This window comes from Tiliqua scincoides, chromosome 5, assembly GCF_035046505.1.
Source record: "Tiliqua scincoides isolate rTilSci1 chromosome 5, rTilSci1.hap2, whole genome shotgun sequence".
Classification (NCBI taxonomy): Eukaryota; Metazoa; Chordata; class Lepidosauria; order Squamata; family Scincidae; genus Tiliqua; species Tiliqua scincoides.
The window spans coordinates 86,858,763-86,876,934 of record NC_089825.1 but is presented as its reverse complement, the minus strand read 5'-3'; the positions used below and the strand labels follow the sequence as shown (position 1 = coordinate 86,876,934).

The 18,172-nt window shown below is 45.3% G+C and overlaps 1 protein-coding gene across 1 annotated transcript in view; it reads left to right on the top strand.

The window, feature by feature from the left end:
* ARHGAP23 (Rho GTPase activating protein 23) overlaps window positions 1-18,172 on the top strand; it is a 115,510-nt gene that overhangs the window by 61,163 nt on the left and 36,175 nt on the right. Inside the window, exons 8-12 of the mRNA XM_066626944.1 lie at window positions 6,006-6,161; window positions 9,055-9,166; window positions 12,259-12,316; window positions 13,226-13,363; window positions 17,062-17,364. Of these exons, the coding sequence (XP_066483041.1) occupies window positions 6,006-6,161; window positions 9,055-9,166; window positions 12,259-12,316; window positions 13,226-13,363; window positions 17,062-17,364 (767 nt within the window). The remainder of the gene's footprint in view (window positions 1-6,005; window positions 6,162-9,054; window positions 9,167-12,258; window positions 12,317-13,225; window positions 13,364-17,061; window positions 17,365-18,172) is intronic.

Here is an 18,172-nt window from a genome sequence, read left to right as displayed (position 1 = left end):
TTCCAAGTCTTGCATTTGTGGGATCTGAATGACACCACCTGACCTATTGAGCCTGCTGTCTGCCCACCATGGAACTTGAAAATGACCCTGAGGGGCAAGCCTTCATCCACCTGCGAGCCATGCAATCAACCTGCACTTGCACAGCAAGTCACACAACAGTTTACATTGACAGGCTGACCATAAACCTCATTTATTTTTTAGAAGTGTTATTCCATGAGAGAAACTGATAGAATCCTCAATATCTCCAAATATTTCCTTTCATAGTGCAGTCACCATCCTGGCTGCACAGATCTTGGACTTCCCAAGTTTCCACAGGCAGCTGCAAAACACATCTCATGCTCAGAGTGTTGTCCATTTCTTTTCAGTTAACTCATCCACACTCCTCCACATTCCTTCATCTCTTGCCAGTGGCTTCTGGATACCCATCCAAGGGGAGACCTGAACTGATCTTGCTTAGCTTTCTTCAGGCAAGGTGACAGCTCCACCTCCATACCACACCTCCTGCCCCATAAGAGTTCCTGAACTTCTGCTGGGAGTCTTCTTACCCTTCTGAAACAGAAGTGGAGAGCGTGAGGAGTCTCAAGGAGGGAGAAAGCAGCTCTTTTCCAACTGAGGGCTTCCTGGTTTTTCCTTTGAGCCCCAAACACCTTTCTTTGCTGACTCCTTGCCTGTGCAGCTCAGAACAGAGGGGGCTCCAAGCATTCTTGCTCAGCCTAGCTACAGGAGCAACTGGGCAGGCAAGGAGGGGACAATGACAGTGCAATGGCATCTTCCCCACCACCTTCTCCTTCTTCCCACCTGGCTGCTGTTTCAAACAAACAGGCAGAATGGGGCATACTGCGAGCAGAGTCCTCTTCCACTCCCAAGATGCTCTGCCCAGTCTGTTTGTTTAAGGAAACAACTGGGCAGGAATAAAAGAAGTGTAGATAAAGGAAAAGGGGGTTGTGTTATGTAGTCATCTTCACCTTGCCTGCCTGGCTGCATACTCAAACAACCAGACTGACTTTATCCAACCTGTTTGCAGAAGCAGCCAGGAGAGTGGAGCAATCTTGGTTTTGCTTGCTTGCTGGGAAGGGGAGTAATCCAAACAGGATTGCCATGGGTTACCCTTGCAGTTTCTTTCTTCAGCACCATAACCACAATTGTTTTATAGTAGCAGCATGGAGGAAAAGATGAATTGCTGCTGCCCCAATCCTCCTCTTACTTGTTGCCAGCAAGTGAGACGTAGATTGGACCACAATGAAAAGTGCCAGAGTGGGCTGGGGGCAGTAGTGGGCAGGCATGGAGTGCGGTACATCCTATATCATCCTGCCACCACCTCAGCGCACCACACAAAGTAGCTGCTTCACCCCACCTCATGGGTGGGCCACCCAGATTCAGTTATGAATTTGAATAAGCAGTGTATGCACAAAGCAATATCTAAGTTCAGTCTGGCTGCTGCTAGAGTCCTTGTTCTCCTCCCTTAGGCAGGTTGTTCTAATACAACCAATGGAGTTCATACCAGTGTTCTAATACAACCAAATGGCTTCTTAATGGTGATAGGATCATTGCACCCTGGACAACTGTGTCCTGATTATTGGCATCCTTGGACATTTGTGTCCAGTTTTTTGCATCCTGAACATTTGTGTCTCAATATGTGTATAATTTATATTACATTACTCGTGCAAGGAAAGCGCCCTACAGGTAGACCACAGCTGCGATACAAGGACATCTGCAAGAGGGATCTGAAGGCCTTAGGAATGGACCTCAACAAGTGGGAAACCCTGGCCTCTGAGCGGCCCGCTTGGAGGCAGGCTGTGCAGCATGGCCTCTCCCAGTTTGAAGAGACACTTGCTCAGCAGTCTGAGGAAAAGAGGCAAAGAAGGAAGGCCCATAGCCAGGGAGACAGACCAGGGACAGACTGCACTAGCTCCCAGTGTGGAAGGGATTGTCACTCCCAAATTGGCCTTTTCAGCCACACTAGACGCTGTGCCAGAACCACCTTTCAGAGCGCGATACCATAGTCTTTCAAGACTGGAGGTTGCCAATACAAATATTACATTATTTTTATTTTTAAAACGCAAAGGTAGGGCTAGGGATTGGATAAGAGGCTTAGGATGTTTAACATGGGGTTTGTTGTCCAGTTATAGTTTGTTTATTGCCCAATTATAGTTAAATAATCAGGAGGCAAAAAAAAAACTGGATGTGAATGTCCAGGGGGGTCACCAGTGATTAGGACATCATTTGAATGGAACACCATAGTCCAAGACACAAATACCCTAGTACCGCTCCTTTTTTTTTTTTTTTTTAGAAAGAAGTTAACCTGTAGGGATTGTAGAGATTCCATAGGTCTTGACGCCAAAGAAATTCCATAGACTTCAATATGGAAGACTTGACTTCCATAGAGGAATTTTCACTAGATGGGAAATATCTTCCACGGTTCCTTTCAGATTGTTCTCTCAGAGAGACTTATGAGGTTCAAGTGATAATGGACATGAGCTCATTGCTCATGGGGGGAGGACATAGGGGGGTGTCTACTGCATGAGTCCGGTAGCTTAGTCAGATGTTTTCTGAGCCCACTGGGAGCAGCTGTTGGAGCTACGGCAAAGTGACTGGCTCTGAAAGCTCTCCTTCCACATTTCCAGGGAAAACATGATCATCAGAATAGATATTACCTCGGCAAAAGAGATGCTGGAAGCACTGTCTTTTGTTTACTGGATGAGATGGTTTCTGTCCTCTTCCATCAGCATTCCTTGTGAAGAGAACTCACAAATTCAAAACACACTGGCAATCTGATATTGGAAAAGGAATGTAGGATTGGAGCTCTTGCATCTCTGACCTGTTGTGTTTGTCTTTCTGGCAGTAATCCTCTTTTGCCACTCTGGGTTTTGCCTCTCATGGTCTGCAGCCAGAGGGCTGCCATTCCAGGATGGCCCCTTACTAGGTCCACTCAGAAACATAGTGCTGAGGAGACAACAGTCAAGCAAATACATTATTATCCTTCAGGGATGCTGGGGTAGATTTAGGATACATGTTGAGCCTCATTATTCCAAGCACTCAGTGGATGGCAAAAAAACAAACAAACAAAAAAAAACGCACTATAGCAAAATCAATTTAAAAAACAAAGTTCTCTTGCTCAGGTGATTCTGCTGAGCTTTGTGATGTAAGATAAGAGTCATTAAGAAGACAATCCATCAATCAGTCAGCCTCCAAGTGCTTAGAAAGGCGCTTCACTCAGCCCTTCCCTTCACCAATGCAAAGTGATCACCATGGGGCTCAGGGGGAAGGGAGGAGAGAGAAGGATTGATGGCTTGTCAGCCAGCTGCCCTCTTTCTCTCTCATTAAGGAGGCTGTTAAAGGACTGTTCAGTTTTCTAAACTGATTTTAAAGGGGTGCATTTTTCCCCTTCTCCAGGGATCAGCACATTCCTTCTCATTTGCAGGGGCCATTGAGTCAAATCTGTGTATAAATAATCCGTGTATAAATAGGCTGAACCTGTACACACTTTAACTGAGTGGGCCTGTTCCTGCGATTGCAGAAGAGTCTCCTCCTGTTGACAAGCAAAGTAGCCATTTGGATGCTATATTAATCGGCTACAGACGTTCATAATGACACGAGTTCAGTGTGAAATAAATGGGGAGCTCTCTTCCACAACCACATCTATTTTCCTTCCATGCCTTCAATTCTAAATGGTGAGTCCCTTCATCCAGAGTTTGCCATTTTGGATAAAATGGATGCCAGTCCTTACCAATAGGCGTAGGCGTAAAGCATAAAGTGAAGACCCATCACAGGAGGGCATGTGTCTTCTTTTCCTTCAGCCCTGTGAAGCGTTAGAGAGATTCAGTTTTTTGCAAAACCGTGGGAAAGCATTGCAGAGTGAACAGAAGCTGTGGGTCATCTAACTGATGGTTTCCAGTGCAACTTTCTGAGCCCCCAGCATATTCTCACAAACATGTTGAGGAGCGATGAGGCAATCTCCTGGGTGTGCTTTTTTGTGATGCAACTTGAGGTAGTTCCTGTATCTTATTTAGAACAAATGACTGAGAATATCAGACCCATTCCCAGGCAGTAAAGGGTGTTTTGCCTGATGCTGAAACTGCAAAAAGTTCCTTATGCTGGTGCCCCCTCTTCTCCCAGCAGTCTTGACTAAGGAGGTTTCAGATCCGTAGACCTCTGTATCTCAATTCATCCACCAGCATAAGCAGAACACTTATGCATTTGCAAAAGCTGTCATGGAAGACAGGTACTTCAACAGGGGTAGATTCAGAACATATGGTTTACCCTTCCAGGTACAGAGGAAAAGACTGTTGGAAATCTCTGCCCAAGGATGCTGTCCTCTATTGTGAGAGAAAGAAAAAATGTTGCTTAACAATATTTTCTGCCTTCCTGGTGGATGGACGACATCCTACCCACCCAGGAAAAGGAATTCTTCATCTAGAGGATACTTAGGATTCCAATTTCTGAATTTTTCCATTAACTTGTTCAATATACTCATTGTACAATATGCTTTACATGCTGATCAGTTAAACCAGGGGTGCCCAAACCCCGGCCCTGGGGCCACTTGCAGCCCTCGAGGCCTCTCAATGCGGCCCTCAGGGAGCCCCCAGTCTCCAATGAGCCTCTGGCCCTCCAGAGGTTTGTTGAAGCCCACAGTGGCCCGAAGCAACTGCTCTAAGCTTGAGGGAGACTGTTTGACCTCTCGTGTGAGCTGTGGGATGAGGACTCCCTTTACTGCTTGTTGTTTCACATCTGTGATGCAGTAGTGGCAGCAAAGGAAAGGCCAGCCTTGCTTTGTGCAAGGCCTTTTATAGGCCTTGAGCTACTGCAAGACCTTCATTCATTCACATAAGTTCATCTTTAATATATTCATTTATGTAAGCTTATGTAAATTTATTCAAATTTTAAATGTAAATTAATTCTTTTTTTCCCCGGCCCCAGACACAGTGTCTGAGAGATGATGTGGCCCTCCTGCCAAAAACTTTGAACACCCCTGAGTTAAACCATTTCTGCCCAGTCCACAGGTGTACACAGTTGATCCCTGTTACGTATATGCAACATTGGGCAGAAATGGCTTAAGTTCAGTTAAAGGAATTTGAGGTTCCTTTTCAGATTCTTATGACCAAACTGGTGGAGTAACTCCTCCTATAGGCCTTAAGAAAGCATCATTTGCATAGTCCTGCATATCTGGAGCAAGTGGGATGAGGAACCTGTCCAAGGATACTGTCTATCCACTGTGAAGACAAAATTTGCCATGCCTCAGTCCAGCGTTGCTTAGCATGGGGTCAAGCCCTGTGCAATGTTAAATGCATAGTTTGCCTTGCATTTTTTATTTTCATTTATTTTTAGATAAATAGTATTTGTGGAAGGAGGAGTATAGATTCGCACTGCAGTGCTTTGGAGAGGAGGCATTTAACCCACTCTTTCCCTTGTGCCATGATTCTGATAAAATCTATTCACACATCTGCTCCATGCTGTGATTCTTTTCTTTGATGGAAGGTGCTGTTGGCACCAATATAACCTTTCTTCTGGGAGACAAATCAGGGATATGTGTGCCTGCGTATGTGGGCTAGATACACCCACCCATGGCTTCTCCTCCACTCCTGCTTGACTCTCTCCTTCTCAATCCCAGACTACTCATTTGTCACTCACTGGCTTGTCTTACCCTCCTTCCTTAGTCTGGTTAATGCAAACCGTCTGACATGGACTGTGGCATTCAGAGCTGAGCTCAGACTTCTGTGGGATCCTGGGCATGAGACCCGCAGTCCTTTGCTCCCCGGGCAAGAGACCTGTTGCACCCATCACGCACAAACATGCCCATACCCCAGTGAGAGTGGCTACTTTCATAATCCTTAATTCACCCTTCTTATTAGTATCTTTAATCCAGGGAGAGGATGACCAGATTAAAGATTCTGTATTCTCTCAGTGCAACTCTTCAGGGTGGAAGAGTTACCACATCTGGGAAATGCTGTCAAAGGTTGTTGCTCCTTCTCTATTCCATTACTTCATGGTGTATATTGCCATTCCAGATGAACCAACGAGCCCCAGCATTGACCTGAAGGCGAAGCACGTCCCTGCCTCCTCGGTCGTCTCCAGTGCCATGAATTCTGCCCCTGTGCTCTCAGCCAGCCCCTCCTCACCCACTTTCACCTTTGCCATCAACCGCCACTACTCCCAGGACTGCAGTAAGTACTTCCTCAAACTCAGATGTTCCCTGTCTCTGAAAAGCAGCCTCTGTTTGGACTGGAAAAGGTGAACTAAGTGGAGGGGCTAACGGAGAGCCAACCTGACACTGGCAAAACTAAACATTATGACAGATGTGAGCTAAAACAGAATTTCACACAACTTTTAAACTATTTGGCAAAATTTCAGAAGCCAACTTCCTCAGTTAAAACACTTCAACATTTTGCATTTAAAATTATACAGTAATATTTTAAAAAAAATTTGAACTCTTTTAAACTCTTGGTGATTTTTTAATTCTTGGTGATGAGTTTTAATTAGCACTAGTATGCTCAGTTCAATACTTTTAATTTCCCTCCCTCCCCCCAAAAAGATTCTTATGTGTAAAAACACTCAAACTATTGAAAGATCTTTTTCCAATTAGAAAAATGTACTTTGATAATTTTTCTGCCCAAGTTCTTTTAGCTGTGTTATAAAGACTGTGTGATGTTTATAACAAATTCCACTGACGCTGAATCATAAGATGACTGGGGTGAGGGGAGACTCAGAAAACTAGCAGCCTACAGTGTTAAGCCTTAGACTTCTAAGGAAGTAATTCCCAAACTGCATGCTGTGATAGAATCGCTGGTGTGCCTGTAGAGGAAAACAATTAATTAACTAATTATGGCTTCTGTAAGGCGAACTTAACCATTCATGGAGGAGGCTGCTTACCTTGTGTCTCTGTGTGATTCACTGTCCTGGCCTTTCCTCTTTGCAGTCAGGAGGTCCACTCAGAATAGAGACTCGTGCAGAAACACAGGGGTGTTTCACACCTGAAAAATTCTCTCTTGCACTTGAAAAACAAACCCTTGTGGTTATAATTGGGCCTCTGACTTCAGAGAGTAAGTGTGCCTGATAGCTAGTAGAGGTTCGGGAGTGGGCTGCTTCTGAGGCATACTGGACTGCATATGTATTTACTTCCAAGAAAATGTGCGTGTTTACATTAATACTAACTGCCAGCTCATTTCTGGTGGTAATTCCAGCTGCAGGTTATTAGCTTCAAAGCTCTTACAAGGCTTGCTTGAAGGATAATCTCTCCCCATAAGAATCTATCTGTCCCATGAAGTCATTAGGAGAGACCAACCTGCAGGTCCCTTCCTTCATGGATGCTCAGGTGGTGGTAACACGTGGGAGGGCCTTCTCCAGTATGTGCAAGCCCTCTGGAACGCCTTACTGGATAAGGTTTGTTTGATCTCCACCTTGGTATTTTATGCCAAAATGTTAACACATTCCTGTTTGGGCAGGCACTTGGCCTGGCTTGGGTGAGACCTTCTGGAGCTCCCTTCTGTTGCCAGGGTGTTGTTAAATTGGCTATTCGGTTTATTGTGCATTTTTGTTTTTTAATTTTTTTGCTATTATTCTTTATTATGACTGTAAGCTGCCTTGGGTTCCTGCTCATGAAGAAGAAAAGCAGCATCTATATATTTTTAGTAACAAATAAATGTAATATAGATGGATGGCCACTATCAATAGGAATCCCATGGAAGGGTGGCATGGAGTCCCAACAGTACGCAAGCATTTACTCTCCCACACACAGCCTGCCTGTCAGAATGATGGACATTTCACTAATTGATCAGTAACAACTGCTTCTGCAGCACTTTTTAAATGTCCATCTTATTTGTCTTCCAAATCATAGTCATAGTCAGGATGATTATGCATGTGTGTTATCTGGTTCTTACAGGGATATGTCACCATGAAATAATTTTAAATTGCAACACTTCAGTGGTGACTTATCCTAAATCAGCCCACACACATAGCTCAAGAAACTGGGCTGGCCCATCCATGAGGTGACTTGAAATAGCTGCTTTGAGCACTGTGCTGGGGAGGCAATGAACTGGTGGAAGTGGAGTAATTTACCACTCCTTTTCCAGCACCAATGCTGAAGGACACGGCAGTGGAGATGCAGGAAGAGATGGGGTGGCCATTGCAATCATTGCACCACTTCCTTCTGTCTCCAGTGTTCTGCACCTTCATGGGCTGGGCAGATCTTAGGAGCAGAACTCAGCAAGTGTTGAAGAAGTGGTAGGCAGAGAAAGGGGTGGAGTTGGCAATGATGGGGCAGGTGGGACATGTGCACAGATGTGCATGTCAAGAAGTAACAAAAAGGGGCAGGGAGTTGCAGTGGTGTAGCTAGGGCATCTGGTACCTGGGAGCACATAAATTTTTGGCACTGCCTATACCCTCCATACATCCCCTTGCCTCGGAACACTTCCCAGATGTGATCTCCTCAGGCTTGGTATGTGGGGCCCTGTACCTCCCGGCCCCCCTCCTTAGCTATGCTAGTGGGGAGTTGGATACTGTTTCAGCTTGGGCCAGGTGGGTCAACAGAGATCCTAGTTGCCAACCCCTTCTTGACTGAAGGTCTGGTTTTGGCCAAGATACAGTGTTCTCCTGCCTCTGGTTTTTGCAAGGGAAGATCATGTCTCTTCCTCCTTCTGATCTTGGGGATGTTCCCCCTCTTTCTGAAGGACTGCTGCAGCTAGCAGACGGGATGTTTGATGGCTTGGAGATTCATCCCATTGAAATTTTGTTGGGATGTCTCATTGGATGGGGTTTTGAATATAATCAAAATTGCCTGACCCTCAGCCATATTTCGGATTGTGAAATAATTGCCACCCTGGGCAGTTTGCCCAAAGCACCTGGGTGAATTTTTTCTCTATCGCACAAGTGTGTTTTTTTGTTTTTTGTTTTGCTCTGCAGCCTCTATTCCTTTATGCACGTGCTCTGTGCTGCTCGCACATCCTAGTGCTGTCTTCACAGACTGGTCTTAGTAAGGGCAGGCGGTTGAGCTAAATGGCCCCTTTCGGTTCCTTCTGTCATTCATGCTGAATTTCCTCTGGCAATGTTTTTGTGTCACAGGTAACATCAAAGCCAGTCGCCGGTCTTCCTACCTCTTAGCCATAACCACAGAGCGCTCCAAGTCATGCGATGATGGTCTGAACACATTTCGGGATGAGGGGAAGCTTCTGAGGTAGGTCCCAGTGTCCCCCCCTAGAAATCCCTGTAATTTGATGCAGCAGGGTGGAGACTTACTTGTAGGCAGTAGCATAGCTAGAAGGGCAAGTCAAAGTGCTAAGTTTTACAAACGCTTGAGCATTCTGTGCAAGAAGCCCCCCCCCCCCGCTGAGCCATTCCTGGTCGCTAAAGCTAAATGGTGGTGTCTCCTCTGTTTTGCTCTAGCCACCCAGAATGGCTCCAAAGGGGAGGGGAGGAGGCGGGCCACTTTCACTCAGGCACCTGCAAAACCTAGCACTGTGAACCCTAACTATGCTACTGCTTGCTTCCATTTGAAACACTTTGATTTGCCCAGTATTGCTGACCAATTCCAGAAGACTGTCTGTGTTGGGCTGGAGACGGATAGTAGATCCTGCTTTGAGAGTGACTTCTTTTCCCCCATGATATGCACATATATTTTGTCCGTAGGCAAACAGGCTTGGGAGGCTTTTGAAACTTTAAAAAACTTGTAGGACCTGTTTACCAGAAGCCAGAGTATATACAGGTCGAGCTTCGTTATTCCTGTGGGTTCCATTCCAAGCACTCAAGTGGATGGCAAAAAAATGCACTATAGCAAATCAATTTAAAAAAACTAAGTTTCTTTGCTCTGGTGATTTAAAAACAGCCTTGCTGACCTTTGTGATGTAAGATAAGAGTCATTAAGAAGACAATCCATCAATCCCCTTCACTCAATCCCTCCCTTCACCAGTGCAAAGTGATCTCCTTTCTTTCACTTGCTCAGGGGGAAGGGAGGGGTTCTCTCTTACTGGAGAGAGGAGGATTGATAGATTGTCAGCCAGCTGCCCTCTCTCTCCCTCATTAGCGAGGCTATTGTTATAGAACTATTCAGTTTTTTTAAACTGATTTTAAAGGGGTGCATTTTCCCCTTCTCCAGGGATCAGCACATTCCTTCTCATTGGCAGGGGCCATTGAGTCAAATTCCTGTATAAAAAATCAGTGTATAAATAGGCTGGACCTGTATACACCAGGAGCAGCCCTATCTCTCTTCAGACCATTTCAGCTTTCTGGAAGAATTACCATCCATCTCCACCTATAGTCTTTTTGACAGGAAAAACAACCTATAGCTCTATTTATTTAAATGATTCAATGATTACCTTAAGAATGCAAAGCCTGCCTTATTTATTGAGTCAGGGCTGTTCTGAGCTTTGTGCTGTCTGTCTGAATCACCGCCTATTCTCCAATCTTGGAGAACCTATTCTCCAAGCAAGGTTTCCCAACCTTGCTTACTTGAGTTCTTTTAACTGGATATGACAGAGTTTGAACTGGAACCATCTGCTTGAAGGGCATATATTGTAACTGTGGTGCTTGCCACATGGATTGTGCTCATATTTTACTTCAATTTTGTTCTTATCATGCATTTTGCAGTGTTTTCAACTATATTGCACCCCACCTTAGAGCCCTCTGATTACTTGGAGGGAAAAGAGGGATATTAGGGCCCAATCCAGAGCAGTGTGTGAGGCGTGTTTGTGGGTATTAGTGCCAGCCCAGCACAAGCCCATGCTGGCACAGCACTGAGTGGAGGCTGGCAGTCCGCCACCTGGTGCTTGCTCGGCTCAGCTCCGCTGGATCTAGAGCCCTGTGTTTGGGCCTCATGGCCTAACACAAGGCGTCCTTACTCTACACCGGCTAAATAGCTGATGTAGAGTCGAGTAGCCCCATTGCAGGACTGCTTCCCTTACTTGAGGGAAGGGGACAAATGACCCCTTCCTCCAAGGAGCTGCCCGGTGTGCTCAGGATGCCACAGCAACCATTTTGGCGCCGCGGCAGCCCCGTGTGCTGGGCAGCTCAGAATTGGGCTGTTAATTGCCTAAATATGCAAATGGTATCTATGAGGAACCTTCTCCTTGGTGTGGTGGGGCATGTGGGTTCTACATACCCGCCTCCGAGCAGCTGGATTATGCTAAAGGTCTTGTTATATAATGAGCCCATTTCACCAGATGCAACTTGCAGTGCAGTCCTAATCCTGCACAGGTTATTGCAAGGCTGCATGGCTTGCACAGTATCCTATGCAGGGTAGGAGGTGACTGGAGGTCACCTTGGGGTAAAGGGGCATATTTCCCCTTACCCTGTGTTACACTCTAGCCATCCCTATGCGGCTTCTTGGATCTGTGCCAGCTATTTAGCTGGTATAAATCCGAGAAGCCTGGTGTAACACCACGCTGACCAGGAAGGAGTATAGGATACAATGTGCGCTGCCGCCACCAAATCCTTTTCCCTCCCAGGCCCAATCTTCCCTTGCCCAAAAATGCACCCACCTGCCTCCGAACCACCCTTGCACCATCCAGCACAATCTTACCTGCTGTGGCTAGTGCAGGGTTGGGATCCAGTCACCTCTTGAGTCAGTGCAAATGTGCCTTATGGGCACACTTGGAGCTGGCATAGGGACTACTGCACCAGCTCAAATGCTAATTTGGACTGGGCTCTTAGTCTATATTAATCTTTAAACCTATTTCTGTCCAGCCCACACGAGTACACATTTGGTCCCTTTTGCGTATATGGGCAGAAATAACTTAAATTCATTGCTCAGTTTGGAAGATGCTTTAGAGTCTGAATTGACTTCTTGCATTATATGTCACTTGTGCTCACAACATGTTTATGTTCTGGTCTCTTCCATCAGTGGCCCTGTTTTCCTCTTCAGTCTTCCCCGTCACACTGGGGGAGGATGCACCTCCCTTTCCCCACAATTAGAGAGAAAAATATTGGAGAGGCCAAAGGGGAAGAGGCCAGAATGTGATGGCGCATGTCATTGAACACATGGGGCTGGAAAACATCATCCGACCCCACCCTTTCATTAGACTTTGAGCCATAGAATTCTTTCTTGTTTTTCCAGCACAGGTGGCATGATGTGCCATGTGCATCTGTGAACATGTGACATGGCATGCATAGAGTGGCTTTTTGTGACACAATGCTGGAGAAGGAGTGGTTGATTTCTGGAGTTGGGCTGCGGGGGTGGGACAGCAATGGGGACTGAAAGGATTCACAGGCTTGCCTGTTCTCTTTTTCGTAAGCATTGCTTTGTGCCAACTGTATGAATGGTCTCTTCCCCAGGAGGTTGCCAAGTCGTGTGCCAAGCCTCCGCATGTTGAGAAGCTTCTTCACTGATGGGGTAAACATTTGTGGCTCTGTCATTCTCCTTTTCTTATAAATGTGGATCAATAGCTTCTGTCTGTGTCTGTTCCTCACCCTCATCATTTATTGTGCTTTGAAGCGCAACCAACTTGGAGGGAAAAACCGACTCCCAGCATCCTCTTCCCAGCTCTTCCTCTGTAGGTTAGGAAGACTGGGAGTGGAGCATGAGCTTCTGGCCTCCATGGAGCCCTTGGAGGTCCTTGAGGAGGGATCCACCCTGGAAGAAGTTCTAAATTACTCCCAATTTGAAATCCATTACTTCTGAGTCCATAGCCTGAAACTGGTTGGTGTCTCTGATTCTCAGGTGTGAAGCTGCCAGCATCAGCCTGGCTCTACAAAAATCACTGCATATTGGCTGTATGTGAACAGCTGAGAAGCTGGAAATCACTCAGTTGCTCATGTTGTTGTTCATCCAACGCTCCCATTTCCTTCCATGTTTGAGTACTACTTTATACACCCGTTGTGGAACAAGTGTATAGTGGACCCTCTTATGAAATAAGATGCTCCTTATTTCCAAGTGACTTCCAGTTGCCTGGTAGGTGTTCTGAGGCCTTCCGAGGAGGTTCTGGAAGGCTCAGGACAAGCCTCCAGGTAGGTTTTTGTGGAACTGGGGCCCTGGCCCCAGGGGTCGTGAAACCGACGTCCCCCTGCAACACTGAGGGACCACTGTACTTTTTCTTTCCCTCCTCTCCATTCCATGCTTCAACTACACTTTCTCAAATTTTTCTGCTAAGGGAACATTCTCCCACTGTTCAAGTAGCCATTCTCCTCCTATACTCCAGCATGCTTTCTCTCCCTCTCTTCTCCTTGCCTGCACTTGAGCAGCAGTCTCTCTCTCATGCCACAGGTACCCATCAGTGTCCCTCTGATTTCCCTTCTCTTCCAGTCTCTGGATAGCCTGGGCACCACGGAAGACACCCGATCAAAGCGGCATTCAACCTCTGACCTATCGGATGTCACTTTCAGCGATGTGAGGAAAGAGGGCTGGCTCCACTACAAACAAATCCTCACCAAGAAAGGCAAGGTATGTGTACTTTCCTTCAAGGTAGTTGTCAACAGGAAGGAGTAGAGCCCTCATGCATGTGAACATTCTCATGTGTAGGGGAGGGGACAAAGAATCCCAGCTCCACATAAAACAACACTGGCACTGAACTGGCTATTACTGTTCAGGATGACAGTCCTTGACATACCCACACTTACAGCCCTATCCTGTTGGCATCTGCTGCTGCTGGAACTAGTGCTCTGGCATAAGTAGCTGCTTTTCAGCTATCGGAAATAGTACTCTAGCAGCTTGAGAAGTTGGACACTTTTGGAACTGCTTGCAAGATAAGAGGCAAAAGAGCAGAACAGTAAGCGCCGTGCATGATGGGGAAGGTTTTTTTTACAAATGCAGAGGTCCCATGGCTTGGAGACAGCTAATCTAAAGAGCTGATACAGGTCTGAGGAGACCCATTGGCGACTGGGAGGCTTACAGAGGGGTAAGGGAAAATATTTACCCTTTTCCGTCCCGAGCCTCCTGATCTCCCCCACCCCCAATCGTATACAGCACAGCCCATTTGGATGTGACAGCGTGCCACGACTGGGAGAAGGATAGGATTGGGCTCTCAGGATTGTTCTGTTATCCCCATCTCAACCTGGGTAGCATACAACTGAAAAAGTGCAGTAAAGGGCAGTCAAAATGATCAGACAGCACCTTCCCTGCAAGGCAAAGCTAAATTGCTTGGACTTTGTAGTTTAGGGGGAAAAGGTGACTGACGAGCAAGGAACTGATATTATGGCATACCAGGGGGAGAGAGAATTTTTTCCCTCCTCTTATAATACTAGGACACGGGTGTCAAAGTTGTGTCATATAGTGGGGCCAAATAGCATTATGTAGCCTGCTAAGGGCTGAAAGTGACATTGTTATGCAGGAAGTGACATCATTAAGCAGATGATGGGCAGAAATAAGCACTTCGTTCTCACATAGAAAGGCCTCATTAGCTGTAAATGACAGAAGAGAAAATGTGCAAATCTTGTTCATAATTTCAAGATATGAGAGAGCCCAATTATCATGCTGGGAGAGCCCAGGTATAACGGGGTCGAATAAACTGTTTCCAGGGGTCACATCTGGCCCTTGGGCCTTATGTTTGACACCCCTGTACTAGGACTTGGGATTGCCCAGTGAAATTCATTGACAAGAGTATACAAGATAGAAAAAAGCCAGCAGATATCCCCACAGTGCAAAATTAATGGAATTTGTGCTATCCAACTTGCTATCCAAGTTGTGTGGTTGGCTTATTTTAGATGGCTTTTAAAGGGGGATTAGATATGCTAACTGAGTTCGGGTATCAACAGGAATTATCCGTGATAGCAAAATCAAGCTTATAGGTTCAGGTGCAGTATGCCTCTAAATACCTAGGTGTTGGGTAGAGACATGTGATTACAGCCATACCTGCTTGTGGGCTTCTTGGAGGCAACTGGTTGGCGACTGTGGGAAGGAGGAGGGTTCTGGACAATATGGCTTCTTGGTCTTATCCAGCAGAGCTTTCCTTATATACTTATGCCTATATGAGTAACTTGCAGCTATATCATATACCTTTTCAGGAGAGTTTGAACAGAGTCACCAGCCCGCAAACATTGTTCAGTGAGTCACCTCTGTATTCATTTTAAAATGTTGCACCTGGAAACAAATTTGCCGCATCCTTAATGCAAACTACCCTACAAGGAGCCCCAGACTTCTGGAGCTTGTTTGGCAATGCTCCCTGTTTGTTTTGCAGTAGGAAGCTTCTGCTTAATGGAAGTTAGAAAGCTATTCTGAAATTTCAAAAGACTCTTGGGGGTTTCGCACACACACACACCTAGAAATGTCAGACATATTTAGTGTAATCGCTAGGAGGATTCAATAAGAACTGTTGCTTTATTGTGCAGAAGATCTTGTTAATTTGCAAAGGAATTTACAGTCTTCATTGCATTTGTCCTGGTCACAAACCGTGCAAGATAAGTTGCTGTAATGAGAACTAAATGCTTTCTGCTTCATTACAAAGGTGGAACTTGGTACTAGGTGCAGAAGGAAACGTCCCAAGACCCTTGCTTGGTATTTTGTTTTGTTTTTAAAATTTCGTTTCTAGTCCTCATGACTACATTGACAAGGAAGACATAAGTATATCTAGTAAAATATCTAGTAAAATCTCAGAAGGGGTTGGATGTGCGAGTGAGAGAACAGGACCAAGAGTTGGGGCCCTCAGTGGTTGTCTGCCTCTCCACATAATTAAGAATAAGGGCTGCAAGTAGGGGCAGAATAGGGCCCCCCAATCAATCAATCAATCAATCAATCAATCAATCAATCAATCAATCAATCAATCAATCAATCAATCGCTTCTCTGATTTTCTTTCAATGTATGTCTCCAAGACAAGAAGGAAGGCTTACATGCACTCCGCTACCTGGGATTAAACAAACTAGGATTAAACAGTTTCAGGGGTAAAGCTTGAATGGGGAAAAGGGTTTAACAACATCATCTGAGCTTCTCCTAAGGTGTACGAAATTGCTCAATTCTTTTTACATGGATTTGGTTTTGATTCACACACATTCCTGCCACTGTCAGGTCTGGTTTGAACCTTATTCAAAGTTAGTAGCTGTTTTGCCTTTCAGGGTGAAAACACAGGCAAGCGATTCTACGGGTTGTAATCAATAGGAATTTTCAGCAATGTTGACAGGAATTTAACTTGTTTATTATTAAATTAGAATTTTGGTTCTAGAGCATGATTGTAATATGGAATACTCTATTCTCAGATTCCAATTTCAAAACTGATGAAGAAGAAAATGCATAAACACATTTAGTTTGAATTACTTTTTCTTAATATTTTCAAAATTAAACATACCTTCCCATATAGGTTGAGAGAGGTTGAAATTCAAGAATAGTACAAATGTAAACCTATTTACATTTAAATAACACAGGGCTTGAAAGCTGATCAAGTTTCAAACTCTTGAAAACTCTTCTTTAGGAGAAATATTTAGTTCAAAGAAGTAAAGAATATTTTGTAATGTAGCTAGCAGAAACTTTTTTATTATTATCTTTATTTTAAACTCAGATTGTTACCATTTGACCAATGAGATACTATGGGTGACAGACACTGGCTTGCTCAAGGTAGTAAGATGTGTCTGAAATAGTGGCAGGGCTATTGTTACACTGGTCAGGTGTAACAATAAATCAGGGTGTTGCTATGTAAATGTGCCCAGGGAAGCCATAGTTCATATTTGTGTCCTTCTGCGTGAAGTGTCCACTTTTACATAAAAAACAAATCACAGTTCTGCATTGCATACAAACTTGAAGAACTGCAGATTGATTTTATCCTGATATAATATCCAGGTTTATTCTAACTCTACAGTCAGTTCTCCGAGTTCACTTTTGGAACAAACCTAAACTGCAGTTCCCTGAGTTTGAATGTAAGACAGAACTGTGGTTTGTTCTAAAGTGAAAGAACACTGTTTATTCTCTTTCTCTCTCAAATACAGAGAGGGGCTCCCTTAGGCTTATTTAGGCATAACTAAACTATGGTTTAGCATTACATCTGAACTGAACATTCCAGACTGAAATGTTGCTAGACAGAATTTGCACTCAGTGCCCTGATACAACTTTATGGGCAGATCATACTGGCGTTCATGCTCTTCATTTCCCCCCTGTCTTTCTCTCTCCCTCACCACCCCATGTGCTCAACTCTTGTCTTCCTTCGCCCCCTCTACAGAAAGTTGGTGGAGGCATCCGGCAGTGGAAGCGGGTCTTCGCTGTCCTGCGCAAACACTCACTCTACTTATGCAAAGACCGGAGAGAAGCAGTGGCCGGGGCCCCGCCCCCAGGTGAGGAGGAGCAGCCGCCCATCAGCGTCCAAGCGTGCCTGGTAGACATCTCCTACAGTGACACCAAGAGGAAGCACGTCTTCCGGCTGACGACCGCTGACTTCTGTGAATGTCTCTTTCAGGCTGAGGATCGGGATGACATGCTGGCCTGGATTAAAGCCATCAGGGAAAGTAGCAAAGCCGAGGGCGAGGTGAGAATCGGCCATGGTTGGCTCCAGGCCCATCAGCTCATCAGATCCACCTCAGTTCACAATCACCACTTTACCTGCTCTCCAGTTGTTTACTGTTTTCCTAGGGAAGAGGCCAAATGCAAATTCCTAGTGTGCCATGTTCTGTTTTTAGCATACGTGGCCGCAACCAGCCAGGAACACCCCCCCCCATCTCTGGAATATGTAATCACTTTGTGGTGCTCCAACATATTGAGTGGACACAGCATGTCTTCTAAAGAAGCAACAAACATACACAGGGGGAGAAACTCTGTATGTAGCCAGAGGCTTCTTTTAAATTGTCATGGTGGTGGGGGGAGCAGTTTAAAAAGCAGCTGGCCTCTTTAGCAGTCAAGAACCGCTTTGGTGAGAACTTCAAAGATGCCTCAGACTGAGCATGAAGTTTTCCCACATGTGCATATATAACTTTTTTTGCATCGCAGTCTGCTGACATGAATACATGTGAGTGCAAGCCTGCAGATGGCAGTGGGTTTTTTTCTGTCAGTTTCAGGAGCTCCCCAGAGTTTAGAAATCAATTTGAGGGTTTCGTCAGAAGAGCTGCTTGAAGGAAAAAAACAAGGGGAAAAACAGAACTGCACACAGTTCTGGATTGGAGCCAGTGTCCCTTTTATCCAGGGGGCAAAGCATAGTATCCTTAGGAAAAATGCCTTTCCTGATCCAGACAATCCATCCATCTAGCTTGTTATAGTAAACATTGACTGGCAGCTAGTCTGTAGGGTTTCAAATAGGATTCTTTCCCTGCCTTACCTGGATAGAGATGCCAGGAATTGAA